Genomic DNA, 20399 nt, shown 5'->3' with positions numbered 1-20399 from the left:
ACAACAAAGAAGTACCTTCCCAAATCATACCAAAACAGCTTGAGCTTGATTACGAAATGAAAATAAAGACCATAGCCATCATGGTGGAGACTAGGTGGCTCTAGGAAGAAAGTCAATGGACTATTAAATAGGAAATCATCTGTTTTCAGATTTTACTTCACCACTATTACATTCCTCCAGTGAGCCATTATCTGGTAGAGGGGGCCTTAATTTTCTGGCAGAAAATTTCCATGCATTTAGCGTAGCTATTCATATAATAATGTTCAATCACGCCCTCATAAGAAATTCGAACTAAAATGTATGCTTTCCCAGCATGGTACCTCCATTAGCACATCCAACTGCTCAGTGAACTCAAAAGACTTAATGTTATTCCATTACTGGCTGTTGAAGGCCTCATTATCTAATCTTGGCCTACTCGATGGCACCTACTTACTCAGAAATTTTTTTTTCTCCCCTAGTTTGTCTTCCCACAGGGCACTACTCCACTGGAATAAGTCATAAATAGATACACATAAATAATGTTATCTTACTAGTTAGAGACCTCTAGGTCAAATGAATTGTTGGACTAATGCTGAAGTGTATTTGTTGTTTCTTTTTTTAAAACAATCCTCAGATTCTTTCTGTTGTCCAGATAATGAGGAGAAGACATATTTAAAGAATAGGATCACAATAAATTGGCCTGTGGAGATTTGGCTTACTAGCTTCTGCAGTGCAGCCTCTGGCTAATCTGAGAATACTATGGAACCTCATAAATATTTTTAGTACTTTACACAATTAGGATCTTATCAAAAGAAAAGACCTGGAGCTTTGTCTACTTTTCTGACACACAGAACTGCTATATCTATTTAAATAATTTAAAACTCCTTCCTCCCTCTCTCTATCTCTGGCAAGAACTAAACTGTGTGGGTTTACAGAGTGCAACATGAGAAGAGATAATTTCATTGGGTCTCTACAAAATAGGCATAGGTTGGTTTGGACAGATAAGGAGTGAGAGTCTTCACTAAATGTCATCAGGAAGAAAGTAGTGTAGAGTGCTATAGTTTCTGATATGGTTATTAACTTTGCTACCTAAGTCCTATCCAACCAGATTAACTGTTAAGAAGTTCCTTCAGGTGGTACAATCAGCAAGAGTCCACAACAATTAAAACAGAACACACTGCTGGAAAAATTGAGATGGTACTGACAACAGACATTCTGGCACCAGCCTTGAAAGCAACAATATTCTTCTGTTTTAGGGAAACACAAAACAAGCAATCCTATTTACTTATAAATTCTGCTGTACTGTTAGTGCATTTTTAGTTAGTTTATCAAAATGTGTCATCACTTTGGTGTGTATGTAGTCACTGATTCAAGATAAGGCACCAAAGTAATACAGTCTGCATTAAAGAACACATATCTCCTTAGAGCTACAGGCAAGGCAGATTAGAACTGTAAACACATCATTAAAAGTCAAAGAACAACAAAATAAAACCTCTGTGTGTGTGTGTCTGTATGTGCCAAACCCACATACATCAGAGAGGGATCATTTCATCTGAGTTCAGCCATCTAAAATTGGACAGCGAATCATCTAAGCTCTCTATAGACACCCCTTCAGTAATACAGTCTAAGCAGCTCTTTTAGGACAAATTTCTGTTTTCTTCCTCTGCTGAGTGCAAAGGAAATATAGGCAATTACTAGACATCTGAATTTTACACAGATTAAGTTAGGAGGGGTTAATTCCACACATACTGTTAGGGCACCTTCTTCATTAGGAGGTATGTATGTACAGTTCACTCTGAAGCACAGGCAAAGTATATTAAACTTCTTCTCTGGGCAGTTTATCTGCAAACAGAAACAAATGAAACCTAAGACATGGCCACCACCATGAAAGAGTATGTCTGAATATGCCAATCCACTGCTGGATGATTTAGCAGACCACTAGCCATTCCTGGAAAGGCTCTATGTGGTTTGCCACAAGATTTCTGGCAAGGTTGCCTGTTCAACAGGTGCATAGAAAGGAGACAGGCAGATTAACCAATATGCCTATGATTGTACAGCATAGACAAGATCAATTCATGATTCTCTTTGCATTAAAACACAGCAAACCAGACAAGCTCTGAACAGAACATAGAATTATTAGGGTTCTCATTGTTTCTTTTTATGGTGTGCTCATCAGTTTAAACATTGGACCCTTTTAAATTCTCAGTACCTTTGAAGTTTACTTGTTTGGGACATAATTATGTCTGTGTGGCTGGATAGCTGTAATGATCAGCAACTTTGACTATTGTACAAAAATCATCAATATGTCTTATAAACATCCAACAAAAGCACATTTTAGTGTCTTCCAGGAGAGATGCAACTATCACTATCTCACTACTTTTACTGAATGAATTCACTAAGCATTCTGATATTAACGTTAGTCTAATGATATCATGACTGATATATTCTAACACATTTTCTGTGGTTGTAAAAGCTTAAAAAAATTCTATTGAGCCCACAGTATATTTCATGAAGTTTTGTTGTGATCTGAAAAATACACATGCCTGTTAGGATTAAAATACAAGCAAAACAGGAAGTGATGCAGGTGCTTCTCCCAAAACAGAAGGGTAACTTCCAGAAGAAAAGGAAGAACTGGTACTCTGGTTTACCAACTATATGATGTGCGTGTGATTAAGCTACAATTCTTCTTCATGAATATGAGTACAGCTTTCAATTTCATGGCTCTAACTGCTGCTGCTTTTGGAGACTTTCCCTCAGATCAAATAGTGCTCTACAGAGCTACTGGAGATGAATCTCTCAAAGGACAGCCACGAGTAGTTGTTGTATATAAATTAAAGATCATAAGATAATTCAAGTTGAAGAGACCTCAAGACTTCCCTAGTCCAAGCCATTGCCCAAAGCAATGTCACTTTTGAGGTCAGACCATGTTGCTCAGAACTTTATCAGGTCTTGAAAATCTGCAAGGATAGAGTCTACACAACCTCTCTGTGCAATCTGTTCCACTGCTTTACTTTCCTTATGGTGAAGAAGTTTTTCCTTATATCAATTCCAAACCTCTCCTTCAGTTTTTGTTCTTATGCTCATGCCAGGCACTGCCAGGAATAGCTTGGCTCTGTCTTCTTGATAACCTCCTTGGAGGTGTGGGGGGCTGCTGTTAGGTCCTCAGGAGGCCTTCTTTTCCCCAGGCTAGTTCCCTTAGCCTCTCTTCATAGTGGAAGTGCTCCCATCCCTCAATCTTGGTGGCCCTCCACTGAAGTTGCTCCAGTTTATCGAGGTCCTTCTTATACAAACAAGTTATTGTATATGTTCTGTTCATGATTCCAAACATATCATTTGAAAAGCTTCAATGTTCTGTTTGAGTCCTGAACTATTTTGTTGAATCCTCTATTATCTCGAGGAAAAAGGAATTGCATTCTTTATTGGTTTTATGTGCTACTACTTCCAACCACATAAGTCAAAGAAAACACAGCTGAGAGAAGGGGAGGGGGATGGGACCACAGACCTAAATATCACTCTAAACCGTTTTTAAGAGGGTAAAGTCACATTAAGGAAGCCTAACTGACCACATCATTCCATGATGTGTAAATGGACCACTCCCAGTGATGATTTTATCATACACACACAAAAAATTTTTTAAAATGCTTATATTAAAAAAAACCCCACAAAACAGTAACTTTTTACACTATTACAAAGCCTTAAATGAAAACATTTTCAACTTTTTCCATATATCTTATATTGAACTGCTCTTGGCTGAATCTTAATCATCTACCTGTAATAATGCACACTGTTTCAAAAATTCAGTACTGCATTTCAAAATTATCACAACTTATGGAATACAAAGAAAACAATGCTTTAACAGTTCTGGAAAGTTGATTACATCTCTGCAAATGAAGAGATAGGAACACATCTTCTCAGGGAACAGCTCACTCATTAGGAGCAAATCATTAATAAATCTTGTGTTAGATCTGGTGGGCTAGTTGTTGCTAATCTATATTCATAGAAAAGCGCTTCAGTATTTTTCTGTAACAACTACCATACCTAGTGTTCAGATAGTAAAGATTCTCTCCTGATAGTGCTTTACCCTCCCACTGCTCTACTGATGGACTTTCTCCCTTGATCTTACTTGTAATTCAATACAAGTCCCTGACATTCTGATTCTAACCAACAGCACTAAATAAACTTCATATAGATCATCTAAACATTTTGATTCCCAAGACTATTCTGACCAAAAATAAAAGGAACATATGCCAGTATCCACAAGATAAAGAAAAGCAAACACTAATATATATAATTGGAAAAATTGGAAAATCTGCTTGTAGTTTTTATTCCTGGAATCCCCTCTCTTGTCTGATCTTTCATTCATCAATACATTTTTACTCAAGCATCATCCTTATGAGTCTCTTGATTCACAGCTTTTTCAAAGGAGAGTGATCTTTGCCTCAGAGAACTGCTAGCAATGATGCAAAAGCTAACAAAACTCACAGATTTTCTACGGGTTTTTTTCCTGAATTTTATTCTATCCAAGCTAAACTTCAGCATATATACACTTTATTATAGTGTTTCACATTTTACAGTTTCACTTCATTCATCTTTCATTTGTATATTTCCAAGTATAATCCATACGGTGTTTTTTTTAGGAATGAACCATAAATGATAATCTGATCTCATCTAATTCAGAGTAATTTCAATAAAATTGACAGGTACCTTTATTTTTAAGTTAATACACCTGATGTAGTTAAATGAACACACACACACTTTATCTGGGTGCAGAAAAGAACATAACCCTCACTTTTTTCTGTGTCTTTCTCTAGACAAATTGTAGTCACTAAATCCACTACTTCATTCAGTATTCCACATCCATGTCTAAAAGACAGAATCAGCATTGGCTTCTTTCTACATTAGTAGATTTAAAAACATGTCCTTATGAATGCTAATAAAATATTTGTTCATAACCAAAGTAAACCTGAGCTTTATGCTGAGTCTTGCAAAACTACATATAAAGCTCTTATGTTGCAATTTATAAAAAAAACAATAAAAGTTTGCTTTATACGACACAGCTGTGCTTGAGACCTTATGACTGACTTTTCATTTTAAGAGAACTTCTTTCAAGATCTTCACATTTAAACTCTTTTAAATTGTTTAAAAACCATTTCCTAACATTGTCGGTGTCTGTTTCTAATCAATGAGCTTTATCTAAGACAAGTATTTAGTCAATGTATAGGGCAAATGTGGAACAGTAAAGTCAAAGAAACCTAAGCATGTTCTATGCTAAAAGAAATACAGAGACAATACTCTCTGATGCAACTTGACATAAATTTAAAAAAAAGGTATATTTATTTTTCTTTGTATATTTAGGTTTTTCATCTAGAATACTGTCTCAGGACTAAACCCAGCAAATGAAGACAGAGAACCCTACTTGTATTAACATTAGTAGAGGAATATTCAATTTTGAAGGAAAAGGTTTTGTTATTATTTTCCTTGTTAATTGCAAAACTGTGGCAAATCTAAGCATTTAATAATCAAAATCATTAAGCACATCTTTGCTTTGTACAAAGATATGAAGACCTAACTGTGCCAAAGAACAAAGAAGCCTTTCTAATTGCTCCCAGATGTTGCTATCAATCTTTCAATCCAAGACGGAAACATCTCTTTCCATAAATACAGATTGTAGTTTTTCAATTTGTGATCATGCAACAAACTTCAGGCTGAGGACCTTACACGCATGACGGTGCTCTTTGAACAGAAAATGGTATGTTAGTGTTTATATTTCCATATTCAACTAGAAGTTGAAAACAAATGTATCCAACTCACCAGAAAGATGATCAAAGGGCTGGAAAACCTGCCCTCTGAGGAAAGACTGAAGGAGCTAGGTCTTTTCTCTCCGGAGAAGAGAAGGCTCAGGGGGGACCTCATCACAGTGTTCCAGTACTTAAAGGGCAGCTACAAAGAGGACAGATGTTCTCTATTCGTGAGGAGCCACGTGAGGAAGACAAAGGGCAATGGGTATAAGGTACACTGGAAGAGGTTTCATCTTGATAAAGAAATTTTTTTACAGTGAGAACAATCCCTGGAACAACTTCCCCAGGGATATGGTGGAGTTCCCATCACTGGAGGTTTTCAAGACACAATTAGACAGGGTGCAAGATAATCTCATCTTGGTTCTCTTTCCACAAAAGGTTGGACAAGATGATCTTTCAAGGTCCCTTCCAACCTGGGCTGTTCTATGTTTCTATGAAATCCACCACTGGCCAAAAGGTGTCTATAGGTATGTCAGTTTTCTCCAAAGAGTTCAGGACAGTCCAGTCAGGAAATTTTGTGGACATCACCTTTTAAATTAGTCTAGCAACTTCATGAAATAACTGGCCAGCAGTCCTCTAGCTGCTAGCTTGATGTTCCCTGGCTTCAATTCTAGATATACACTACTGCAAAACTACCTGCTCAGGAAGACCTCCTACTTCCAGCTTTCACGTTAACATGAATCACACTATGTGAAACACCCTAGGGACTATGACAGAAATGATGAGCACTGTAATAAAAAAAGGGGTCAGGGGTGGGGGGAGTCAGTTTGAAGATGAATAAATTAAAAAAAAAGTTTCTTTTCAGCAATCTTGCAGACAGGAATATTTCTTCAGATACAGAGTTATTCTTATTTGGATTCTAACTACAATCTTACTCAAACTTTGGAATTACACTGGAATAACTGTCCTGCATTTTAAGCAAATGGAAGGCTAAGAAATCCAAAATAGCCTAAAGCTAATATTGTTTATCTGTTACATAAACAACATTGAGAATAATCATATAATCAGGCATACACAATTTGCAAAGTGGTATTTTCTGAACTATGTCATTTATCATGAAAAAAATGAAAAAAGATTGCCCCCTGTGCTCAGAATTACCTTGAAATTCTCTCTCACTCTTCACGCAAAATAAGAGAGTGAAGGAGTGTAACAAAGTAACTTACATAAAACCATTTTTTTAATATGAGTGACCTTTGAAGAACAAATTATATACTTCATGTTAAGTGCCAAAGTGGTCCAGCTGACTTCAACAGGACTACTGACAAGCTTTGCATTACTTTTTCAGCAAGAAAACACACTGAACATTTTGTGGAACTGAGACTTCAATCAACAGCTCAATAAACAGACAGATTGAATAACACATCCATTGCTACATATGACAGACTTAAAATGAGATTTTGTTTTTATAAACAATATTGAGAGAAATTACATGCACAGAATATCCCTTACAAAACAATACTGTCTCAGTAGCATTTCACCACTAGGCTTGAATAAATAATTCTGTAGCATCAACATAAGGAATTTTTTTAAAGTTTAATATTTATTTCCAGGACATTACATAGCCTCTCATTATCTGAAATAGGATACAGCCTTATCTCTATTAACATACTATACATATACTCAGGCTTTGGGAAGTGGGAGCATGAAGAGTATAAAAACTGTAATATCTGAAGTCTCTGCTTCACAGCATCATGATACTTAATTATCTTTAGTGCATTCAGTATGTTTTCACCTATTTCCTATGCTGAATGTGACTTCGGACAGCAGAGGCCTCAGGTTCACAAAGAAAATATATAATAATGAAAGCACGTTAATTTTGTTTCCAGCCTGACATAAAGGTATTCAGATGCAGATTCAGGTTGATGCTTGAATTTTCCTAGGCACTGTTTAATAGCTCTGTATGTGTGCTTGTGGCAACTGTATTCCCACTAGACTGTTTAAGTGGAAAATATATTCACTGCTACAATTCTAGATAGAAGCTTAAAGTACCATTTGAAATATTCAAGGATATACGAAACATCCACAGAATGTGGGCAGACATGATTTTGGACTTGTAGGAGACCTGTGGTCTTCTGGAGGGGCAGGTGGAGGCCAGGCACAGTATCTTGTGGCATCTGGACAGCACTAAAATTGAGTCCATGATGTTCTGGACAGGAAATACAGTTTTCCCTTAGGAAAATGAATTTAAGCAATAACTATATATCTGATCTGGATGAAAGTCCCAGTGAAGTCTACATGTACTATATGAACTCATTTAAAATTAGAAATAGTGTGCTGCGACTTAAGGAGATAAGCAAAAGAAGATTTGTAGGGAGAAGTAATATCTTTTATTAGACAAATCTATATACATCTGGAGATGGAAAAAAAAAAATATGGAAAAACATTCAAGCACATACCCCTTCAGGTCTTTAGCAGAGAGAATGGTATGCCCAGAAGCTTGTTTACTTCTACCAGCTATGTCAACTAGTCTAGTAATTAGTAAGCATTAATTAGTAACAGAAAGAAATAACATATTCTTGTTTCTCATAAATCAGAAGTATATAACGAAGACAGTTAGAGCTTACCAAACTATGCCCAAATTAACCACCTGAATATTCAAAGAAGAATATTTAGATATGATGTTCACTCTTTTTCATTCCATTACAGTATGTAGCATTTAACACTCCATTGAAAAAAAAAAAAAATTTAAAAAAAATCAACTCTTCTACTCATCTGCATTACCATATCTAAGCCTGGCATGCATGTAGCAAACTAAAGGTTAGCCAAATCGCACACATATACTGATTTTCAAAGGACCAGGATTTTACTCAGAATATACTTTTAAACCTCACTGTTGAGTTGAGTACATACCAGCCCTAACAGGCAGTGCCACTGTGAAGTTGACGAGCACACAATAAGGGCTAAATTGCTGGTCCCTTCTCTCCACGAACTGAATGATTTACATCGCTGCTAAACCTAGCATGGCTACACTGCCACCATTCCACATTCTACAACTGTAGCCATAATGATTGCTAGAGATGTTCATTCCTGCAAATAAGTCTGCTGGTTAACAGCTTTAATTGATTATGCTGCTCCTAAAGACAATATTCTTTAACCATAACAGCAAAGAAACAGAATAAAAGTAATCCTGCTTTTGGATCACTTTTCCTGAAAAGTTACAATAAATACAGTGTATAAACTATTAAACTGAATTTCAGAATGCATACCCTAAGAAAAATACTATCTTTGACAGATTATGTTATACAGGGTTACAGTCCTCAGACTTTAAATTTCATACAGTGCATGTTTCCTGAGTAAAGGCATTCCTGTTTCAAAAAACAACCTATGCTTCAGCTAGTCTTCCAGACTGCACAGGAGCTTTTGCAGGTTACTCAAGCTCTGCCATTTCCATACTTGCTGTTACACTGAGTTCCCTCTGTTACTTTGTAAAGATGTAGCAGGAGAGTTCTAACATGAAAGCATTATATAAATCCATGTTAATCTTACTATATTTATAAATATATGCATACCTCAAACCACAGCTGGAAGAATTCAATGAAATCTTCCACAGGAGAAAAGCTGCAATTTCTGCTAAATGCTATACAACACTTGGGCATATGTTTCCTTCAGGATAGGATCGCAAGTTTCTGATAGATCCTGTCTCCTAAAATACCAAGAAAGACTACATACAGGAGTCAAATATTTAATAATGCAATTAATTCTCAAAATAGCTGACATATCATTTCTAAAACATCTTACAGCATGAAATCCTGCATAGTCCCTAAACTCACGAAGTTAACTGTGCCTAGGGGAGATTCCTAGCTTGTAATGCAGTAATAAGTAATTGTTTAGTATTTCCTTTGAAGTACACATTTGCTGCCACACTGTTTTACTAAACACATCTCATCAGCAAATCCAGAAAATTCCTTTTGCTAAAGGGAAAATTATAAAGCTCTCTACATAACAAGCTATCCTCTTTGAAGCTCTAAATCAGAATCCGAGGCTGTATTTCTATTATGAGTATTCCTTTTTATTTTTATGGATCTTTTCACCCTCAAGAACCTTAACAGCACCTTTTCCTCATCAAATCCTTCTGTCCAGTCACAGTGCCTGCTAGCAGTTACTAAATTATTATTTAACTAGCTATCTCAAATATAACTGTTATTTCCACATTGTTAGGGAGAGATAAGAAATTGCAGTTTCACAAATATCCTTTTACTGTTAACAGAACTAAATGAGTAATTTATAACAAGTTATTCAACAGATTGGAAGTCTTATCTTCTATAGGATAACTTCATTGCTAAATTAAAGAGATTACCATTTCAAATCAAGAACGTAAACAAGTATGAAATCATTTATTATTTTTAAAAAATCAAAGCATACTCTAAGGAATTAGCAGGAAGTAAAGCAGCTGTAGATTCTGTTAACCCCACTAGATAAGCACCGAAACTTCATTAAAGCACTAACTGAACAAGCTTAAAAATATTATACTTGCAATGAATCTGTTCTTTTTTACCCCCAAGTAACTATAAAAGTCTATTTGCCTAAAGGAAAACAAAACTAAATTTTAGAACTTTCTGTTTCAGTGCAGAGTTTGTACCCAGTGCCATAACCTTGCTATCTATGTGTTTGTACAGTGATTGAAAACCCTGACATCTAGGGATTAATAGAGTAAGTCAAACTCCAGAAGTCTGCTGAAAGAAAACCCTGGATGACACCATAATTTCTTCCCTTCCTTTGTGAAGAAAGCAAAGCAGTGAATTTTGGAGAACACTGCAAAGAAACTAAGAAATTGAAGTACGGAACAAAATCAGATTAAAAAATAAACTGAACTAAATATACAAAATACTAGTATTGCTAGTAGAGGATATTTCCAGTTTTGCATCTCCCTGATTTCTTGAGTCAGTAATTAAGAGCTTAATTTCAACACTGGTTAAAATCTAATCTCTTCGTTTATCACTGCTGTAATTTTTTTTATTTACACATTTTTGTGGCTCATGCTGCTCACCTAAACCTTGATTAAAATGGATCAGAGACACCCAGATTCAAATTCTTGTGTTATATAAAAAAAAAAAAAAAAAAGAAAAAAAAAAGAAGAAAAAAAAGTAGGGTATTGAACCTGAGAAATACATACTTGTCTTTCATAGCAGTAGAAGACTGCCCTCTATTATTCATGTGCAATTATCTGACATGGGAGTTACTTATCTTTTTCATGAAAAACATCATTAAGCCTTGGTTATATCATGATAAAAAAAAAACTGAATCACTTTTTTTAATTCTAGATTTTTAAGTTTCAGATGGCTCTTAAGCTACAAGTGCCATGGTTTCAATGCCTTCCCTTACCCTTTTAATCTCTTCCAATCTTGTCTATAATGGAAAAAAAGTATACTTTCTAACTGTATTAGCTTAACCAAATTAGTTTAACATGATTCAAAAAGTTTTACCAAAAGTCAGCCAAAGAGCTCTGATGATTATTTGGCTTTTTCACCTGATTACCGCTCACCATTTAACATGGCCTTCATGCATTGGTCTGATTCATTACAGGGTTTCAGGGTTTTTCAAACCAATTGATTTAATGCAACTGAAAATACACCATTGTTGTCCATCCACACTCACCCTTTGACCATGCTGTTCTTTAGCAATTCTTTATCTTACCATGGGATTCAACAAAATTTCTGAGAATATTAAACTAACATAACCACAACGCTAAGAAGGTGAACATTCAGATAAACTAGACTTCACAGGACATTCATAAGGTTTGAACATTGAGAAGTCACTTAGTGGAAGTTTTCTTACAATCAGGGGAAAGAAAGAACAAAAAAAGGATATAAATGTGACCCCCAAGTCTTTGGGTGTGCAAATATGGAGAGCTAATTAGGAGAAAATACCTACACATTTACAAATCCAACATTATTCTCTCTTCCATTTCCATTCTCAAATTCCTAACCAATTTTTTCAGCATTTTTACTGTATCCCTCAAAATGGCTAGTTTCAAAACTAATTTCCTAGCCAGCTCTGTGGAATGAATGCATTTGCATATTCTTTCTATTAAGGACAATGTCGTGGTTTAACCCCAGCCAGCAACTAAGCACCACGCAGCTGCTCACTCACTCCCCCCCATCCAGTGGGATGGGGGAGAAAATCGGGAAAAGAAGTAAAACTCCTGGGTTGAGATAAGAACGGTTTAATAGAACAGAAAAGAAGAAACTAATATTGATAATGATAACACTAATAAAATGTCAGCAGTAGTAATAAAAGGATTGGAATGTACAAATGATGCGCAGGGCAATTGCTCACCACCCGCCGACCGACACCCAGCCAGTCCCCGAGCGGCGAATCCCTGCCCCCCCCCCCTTCCCAGTTCCTAAACTAGATGGGACATCCCATGGTATGGAATACACTGTTGGCCAGTTTGGGTCAGCTGCCCCGGCTGGGCATGAGAAGCTGAAAAATCCTTGACTATAGTCTAAACACTACTGAGCAACAACTGAAAACATCAGTGTTATCAACATTATTCACATACTGAACTCAAAACATAGCACTGTACCAGCTACTAGGAAGACAGTTAACTCTATCCCAGCTGAAACCAGGACAACAATATATCAAGGTATTAGCATTTTTCCTCATGATCTTTGCATCTGTGTTACAGTTATGTATTTAAAGAAAATATCCTTGGACCTATTCTTATCTGAGGAAGTCTATACACCTGCTTCTAAAAATTTCAAATCTTTATTCGTAAAATCTCATCATTCTTTTTTTGAATCAGATTAAAATCTCATACACAGAAATTAACCGTAAGCCTATACCGAGTATGAAAAAAATCTGCATTTTTGCCCTCAGTATTTAATATCACTCTAAATTTTTACCAAAAATAGTTTTCACTTAATGAGAAATACTATGTTTCATGGTGGAGAACACCTAAGCTTGAAAAGCATGCTACATCCAGAAAAGAAAGGAGAAATTTTAAAAGTATTTAAAAAAAATAAAGACAATTAAGAGTGGAAAGAGAAAGCACACAACTAAATAATGTTCCATTCTGCTAGGCAGCCTACAAAACATATCAGACCCAAAATATGCTTTTTCTGAGGAAAATGCTTTAATATTGACCTCTAGCTATAGCATTCATCAAGTACCATAGTGCCTTCCTGCACCTGTCATATACAGCTACTAAAGTGAACATTAAAAAACAGAATTAATAGTAAGAATAGAAAAAAGCACACTCTTTTCTACGTAAGATGAAAGCAGATAGCTAAATCGGATGATAGGCAAAAGCAATTAGAAAGGAAAACTTCACGTTAATGAAGCAGCAGAGCTTGTTAGGTCATCTTAATTACGCACGCTAAGTTCTGACTTGAGGCACAGAAAACTGTGGAAGATTAATAGTTGTAGAGTAAAAGAATTCTGAATTCATAACACTTTATTCATGCTCTACTTTGCTTGGTCTGAATCATGGTTGTCATATTAAAAGGTAGGAGTGTATTTATGCTCAGGGTTTTGTGCTTTTTTTCTCTTTCTCTGTGCTAGTTGTACAGACTCAAAAATAAGAAGTCAAGTATGCCAAAGTAAAGTTTCTTGAAAATAGTATGTCACTGCTCTGTTTTCCAGATTATCTTTCCGTTAGTACAGTACAGATGACAGTACTGTTTGAATTTAACAAAAATATTCAGTCATCATAATTAAGTAGTCTTTCTATCTTGCAGGAAAATCCAAAATTCAATTTTTGGCTACAAGCTAAATCAGGATAAACCCTTGCAAATCTAAACTTTTTTATGAAATAAAAGCTAAAGTTACATAAATTAAATGTTTTTATTTTGTTCTGTTGGGGTTTTTTAACTTTCATTATAAAATCATTTTTCAAGAAGAAAATTTACTCTGGTTGAAAAATAGTGCAGTTTTTTTAACGCCAAGTCATTTTCTTCAAGTGGTTGCTAAGTAGCAACAGCTTTCAAATTTCAGAATTTAGTATAAAGTTAGTGAAAAATAACAGTAATGAATATATCATGTATCAGAGAATTGTTTAAGGATCCTCAATCCAGTGAGAAGCTGTTGAGTAACACCGTAACACAAGGCTCTATTTTGGACTAGTTTCAGTGTGTATTGCAACCCGCAATGTTAAAATACTTTCAAGGCAGATTGCCTCAACAGAACCACCCGTTTGCATACCTCAATCTATCATACATTTTGTATACAAAAAAACACATTCATTTTGGTGACATACAACTCCAAATATTTGTCTCGGAGCAAACCTCAAAACTTTCAGTGATGCTATTCAACCTCTTTTGATTTGAATGCTGTTCATATATTATAATTAACTGGTCTCTGGGACAGAAATGTGCATGTAAAAAATAACCTGCAGATATCTTTATTTTACTTCTATGCACCAGCTTCTATAACCCTGTAAAAGATGTCTAGGCAACTAAACATTCTAATAGAACAATTAAGCCATAGATAAACCACTGGTAATCCAGTCTGGCAGCTGACCAAACCAATAGCTGGTGCTTTTTACCTTCATGTTCAGTATATTTAAGCTTCTCATGGATGGAGCAAGTTCAAAAGCTAAGGACCCACCCTGCCCACAGTCTAACTTTACATATGTGCATTTTGAACTGCTAACAAGTGAAATTAGTGGTGAGAAACAGGGAAATGCATGAATGAACAGACATTTACCAGCTAGATTGTGACATATTAGAAAGACCTTGGATTTTATTTGGAAACATGTAAGAAGCCAAAGAAAAAAACCGACACTTTTATGTATTGCTTAATTAAGTCAGGAATTGCAGGATCCAGTGAGAATTCATTACAAAGTTTGTTCTAGTCTGAAAAAGCCCTAGCTTTGGATTTAACATGAGCAAAGATTTTATTCATTATCTCACTGGGACTTTTTCACCCAACAGTAACAACAAGAGACAAGGAGACAAGGAGAATAAGATAGAGAAATGCTAAATACAGTTAGTTCTACTAGTAAGAAAGATGAAGTATTGCAACAGATTGGTCTTTGACTTTTCTTTTCTTCTGGTATTTTCTAAAGGCATGGCTTATTACCTGTGACAGAATTATCCTTAACATATTCCTGTACTTTTATTACAAGAAACAACAGCCATTGCGTGTGCCAGTTCCATGTGATCTTTACTTTTAAAAGCACTATATATTTCTTTCTATCTCTTTAGTAAGAGGATGGTGATATAAAAACATGATCAAAATAAATACTACACTACTGAGAATACTCGGAAAAAAAGACCTTTACAGTTTTAAGAAACAAATATAATCTTCTAAGTAACTTAGTAAGCTATATACCATGTGTGCACATGCATTTCTGCATGTGTGTGACAGACATAAAAAGATCTAAATGTGTCACTATTCAAATATATTTGTATGGTTATTGATACGTTCTGAGGATAAGCACCACTCTGATTATCCTCAGACCAATAAAGAAATATGAAAGAACCATCAAAAGTATAAATAAAATCTATTGGTATGTGAATCATGATAGAAAAACCTCTTCAACAGAAGTAGACCACTGAGACTTCCTCAGGAATTCTACGTATCATATTAGAAGTATATTCACAGTTTTATTTCAAAGTCACCAATTAATTTAGACGTTAGTAGAAATCATATCTATTTGATTCTTATAAACATTTGTACAAGCAAACATTTTATCACAAGAAGTCTGTGTAAAGAAAACACGTACAGTCTGACACAACACGGCAAATGATTGTCAACATTTCCACAGATTTTCTGGGGTCACAGAAAGAACAAAGCCAATAGTGCTGTAATTACTCTCCTAAATCATAGAATGGATTTAGTTTCTTTGTTATACAAATACATCAACATTTATTAAATAATAGAATTATTAAATATGGTAGCATTCATTAAATAGTTTAAATTTCTTTTTCCAAAGCCCATACAAAGAATCTCCTGAAAAGGAGAGTGAAATGTGATGGAAAATTTGATTTTTGCGACTAATCTTCTCAGACGTGGTAAAGCATCACCCTTTCCAGAGCTGTCCTGAGAAGCAGCCTAGAAACAAAGGAAAAACTATCCTAACTGAAGTCAATAGGGTCCACACTTGGAAATTTGACTTGGAACATTCCAAAGAGACGAGATGAAATTTTACACCCATTTTTTACGACATTGGGTACAAAAGGTCAGATAATTATGAGGAAAATTACATACTAATTAGAGAGTTATACAAGCCTACAGAAAACAACTTGAAACAAGATTTGAGACTGGGAACTTTATGAATCATAAATAAGGAAATGCAATGTCAGAGTTAAATTGATAGTTCTAACTCTGTCATGATGACTAAGTTGATTTGTATATGGTGGAAAAGGCAGAGGAAGAAGAACATAACACAAACACCACCAGAGTTTATAAACTTTGCAATCCATAACTGCCTGGTTTTACACCATTGGAAACCAGTTAGTCTTCACTAAGATCCCTAAACACTCAGAGATATACAAACGTCACTTTTTTATTTGGCAAATTCTCCAGTTTCAGGTGTTTCAATACCTATTTAATAAACAGCACTTAGCTATGTGGCTCAAGCTGAATGCAGTCCCATTAAGCAGGCTTATGGCTAATATTTTTCTGAATAAGCTGTAGTCATTATCAACCAGTGAAAATAAAACAAATTCCCAGTTCAGCCCATATCAGTTAGAGTACTCCATAAGAGCAATTAATACCTGTGTAGAATCTTTAATTCCTGAGTGCATTTCTGAATTTAAATAGACATGAAAAACAGTGAAGTGGAAGTCCAATTTTACAAACTTAACAACTTTATTGATAACAAGTCAATAAAATGACTTATTTTATTCCATTTATCTTATTTTGAGCACAGGAAGAACTTTGTGCAACAACGTCATAACTTTTACACCTTCCAAACTGACATCCTGTTAATGTTTTTTCTGTATCTAAGGGCCAAATTATAAAAGCTCTGTAAGCACCTAACACTTGTAGAGATTATTAGGCCTTTAAGTATCCTTTAAATTCTATCTGCATAGGTCAGGTACCTAAAACCCAGGTAATCAAAGTGCATTTAGATGCTTAACATAAAGAATCCCCATAAAATATTCATCACAGTCTGTATGAATACTTGGTTCCACTCAGATTTACAGAGGCCTCTTATGGGTCCAAAACAGAAACCAGTGTGTTTTTCATGCACGTCATCATCTTCTATCCTGAGGCAAAGTAATAGTGTAAAGTACGGTCTTACACAGTCATATGCTATCAATAATAGGTTTCTGCCTCACTTCAGAAGCTTTTCTGAGAATGGTACTTTCTTTACAGCACCACAAAATATGAAAAACATGCAACTGGCTGACAGAACTCTATTCCAATATTTATTATTCTATGATTTTATTGACCATGGCCCTTTGTTCTGATAAACTATTGCTACCAATCTTGGTAACTATCCAAAGGTTTGAGATCAATTATATCTTTGATCAATGTATAAAATATACAACTACAACGAATGAGATGAACTGCTACAAATTTTAAATTGAAAAAGGTAAAAATCAAAGAATGAAAATACTAATGCAAACAAGGAAGCATGAAACAATGACTCACAATAATAAGCAGCAGCTATGTGTAAACCAGATGCATACTTCACATATTTCTAAAATTTGGGGGGGTTCATTTGTTTATTTGGAATTATGTGGAGAAATGAACAGTGTAACTTTTAAAGTACTATATGATGGGATCTATACACTGCAGCACAACAGAACTAATAAATAAATTAAATTTAAAATTTTTCCAATTATCACATTCAAGACACTATATACAAGTAAATAGAAGAGAAGAAGCATTTTTTCTCTAAAAAGGGTAATTTTCTAAAACCAAGACAAAAAGGAAATTAACTTTTTATGATATTGTCAATTAGTACCTAGTGTCTATAAAATCTTTAAACCTTATCAGCAGAAAAAAATTGTTCAAAAGATTAGCTATGTTACGTGGCTCAATTAACACAACATAGATAACTGATAGATAACTAAGATACCAATCTTCAAGAAACAGAATTTGCTATTTTTCAAAAAGAACATGAAAAGGCTTCTAAAGAAAAAAAAAAAAAATAAAGAACAGTGGAACTCTGTCAGCAAAGATGTTAAAAATCGCTCCAGGCCAAAGTGGAAAATTAGACCTTTCAACAAATTTGAAAACTAAAGAGGTCCTAATGTAGGATATGTTTTAAAATAAATCCCTTAGTCCCTTCCTGACATTATAACTCTAGATTTAATTCCAACTAATGAGCAGAAACTCACTGAAAACCTAGTAATGAAAGTTTATTTGCATGAATGCAATTGTGATTTTCATGAACGGAAGCCAAAGAATAGTGGCAATGGAAGGAAAAAACAAACCTAACCACCCAGACTAATTAGCTATGTGAAGGCATAGAAACTAGAAAAGGTAGTAAGAAGGTGTTATTTAAACTATTCATAAAATATAAGTTAAAAGAATTATGTAGAAATGAAATAGTACACACTATTAATGAATGAATCTTAAATGACTAAGACACAAAACACAGAGAAAGAAACAACTGTGATTTAGCTTGATTTTTGTCAGGATTTGACAGGATCCCATACAATATTTTCACCAATAAAATAGGGAAATATGAACTAGATGAATTAGACTTACAGTATGGCATTATCATTTGGAAAAAAATACAGTATGTGTAATTTTGAAAGAAAGTTAATATGGCCATATATTCAGACTACAGAATATTAACAGAAACACCACAGTTACTCTCTGACTCATGTCTACAGTAATATTTGGTCTCATACCTCTAAACAATTTTAGTAACAGAAATAAAAAGTTATAAGGTTTTTTTAGCTTCACAAACATATACAAAAGAGGAACTAAACAGTGATATTCATACCGTCATAAATCCATCCAGCAAACCTGAATCAGGCTTAGGAGGTGCTTGTAATCGCTCCATAGACCACTTTTCAATGATAGATGACACCTGGGTATTTTCCGTGTTTAGAATTCTGAATCCAGTCATATTAACACCACTATACCGATAAGGTTCCACATCCAAGGCAAACAGGTCCTGAAAAAAAATGAACATCATATAAATTCTTTAATACACTGCAATTCCTATTTCAATTGTTAAACCATCTCCCCAGGCGAGAGTACTGAAATTTGCAGGAGTAACAGTGCTATATATGCTGGGAAATATGCTCTGTTTATGTAGGGACCTGTGCCTGTGAGCAAGCAACTCAGCTGACCCTATAGTGGGATTAATCTGTTTCACAGAGGAGCAACAGCTTCAACTGCCTTTTTTTAAAAAAAGACTTTTAGGAAATGCTAAGTCCAGTTGCAGAACTGTATCCACTACTAGTTAGGCTTAAATACTAGAGTAAGCATAAATATTATTATTAATTACTAAAAATATTATTATTATTAATCACTACGTCTTTGGCTTACCAGAACAGACTTCAAATTATAAAATAAACAGAACAAGAGTTTCCTTGTACCTTCACTCTCTATGAAACTTGAACAAGTTGATCTTTAGATGATAAACAGGGCGGGGGGGGAATGTACATGCCTTTAAATTTAACTGAAAGCATTTTTGACAGCTATCAATCATACCTCCAAACATGGACATATCTTTGACTAGGAATTTATCTTTGCAAGAACCTTTGCCAGTTAACATATTTTCAATACATATGTATGTGTGCATGTGTGTATTTAGCCCCCCAACACACACAGAGGCAAATATAAATTAATAAAAAGAAGAAAATCAAATTTTAGATCAAGCATGTAAACTCAAGGTTATCCCTTTGACAGAATCCTTAGAAACAATGTAGAACCAGTACTTAACTTCAGGAAACTCACATCTAAGATCAGGTTTTGAACATGGGGAAAAAAAAAACAAAAAACATCGGTTGATGAAGAAAACAGCCATGACTCACTAGGCCTAGCTATGTGCATTATAAACAAACTTTCATTTAGTTTACTTTCTATTTCCTTTTAAATAAATTTTTAAGTGACAATCAAGGTTATACGTAAGACATTTACTGTCCTATAACACAATTTTAGTTTCATTGAACATACAAATTCTCCACATAACTCATACTTAGTTGTTCATCTCATTTTTAATTGATTTTTGCTGGCACTTTAATATATCATAAATTTCCATGAAATGGTAGTGTTAGGTGTAACACTTGCCCGAATCCATTTTGTTTACTGGCTAGAGCTGAAGAAGATTAAATATTGTACTATGGAAAACCAGAATATAAGTCATTGTTAACATCACTAAGCCCACAAAAATATCAACCAGTTATCAATCACTACCCATTTTTAATTATAGCTAGTAATTACGATACTATTTTCCATATATAATACCTAAGATATGCAGGTGTCAAAATGCTTTTAAGTTATTCATTTACAAATAACCTAGCTCATGTCCTCTTTCTAAAGAAAGAAAACATTTTATTGCAAAGGAAAGGTTGAACATAACTAGAACTATGTTACATCTTTCCCTTTAAAAATTATCTTAGTTTTTGCTGTGAAAGAAGTCAGAACCTCGGATGTAATTATTTAATCCAAACACATTCATGTTTACACTGGAATATAATAAATATACACAACAATATTATGCATATATTATAAATACACACAAGTCGGTGTATTAATGAGCTACTG

The 20399-nt window shown here is 34.7% G+C and overlaps 1 protein-coding gene across 4 annotated transcripts in view; it reads right to left on the bottom strand.

Annotated features, from left to right (window-relative positions):
* The window catches only part of GRIK2 (glutamate ionotropic receptor kainate type subunit 2), a 421417-nt gene that overhangs the window by 239805 nt on the left and 161213 nt on the right, over nt 1–20399 (bottom strand). For all 4 annotated transcript variants that reach the window (XM_069804941.1, XM_069804944.1, XM_069804945.1 and 1 more), the window contains exon 6: nt 18628–18801. In XM_069804941.1, the coding sequence (XP_069661042.1) occupies nt 18628–18801 (174 nt within the window). The remainder of the gene's footprint in view (nt 1–18627; nt 18802–20399) is intronic.

Source organism: Haliaeetus albicilla, chromosome 17 (assembly GCF_947461875.1).
Source record: "Haliaeetus albicilla chromosome 17, bHalAlb1.1, whole genome shotgun sequence".
Lineage (NCBI taxonomy): Eukaryota > Metazoa > Chordata > Aves > Accipitriformes > Accipitridae > Haliaeetus > Haliaeetus albicilla.
The sequence above is the reverse complement of the archived record's forward strand: the minus strand, read 5'-3'. Positions and strand labels throughout refer to the sequence as shown.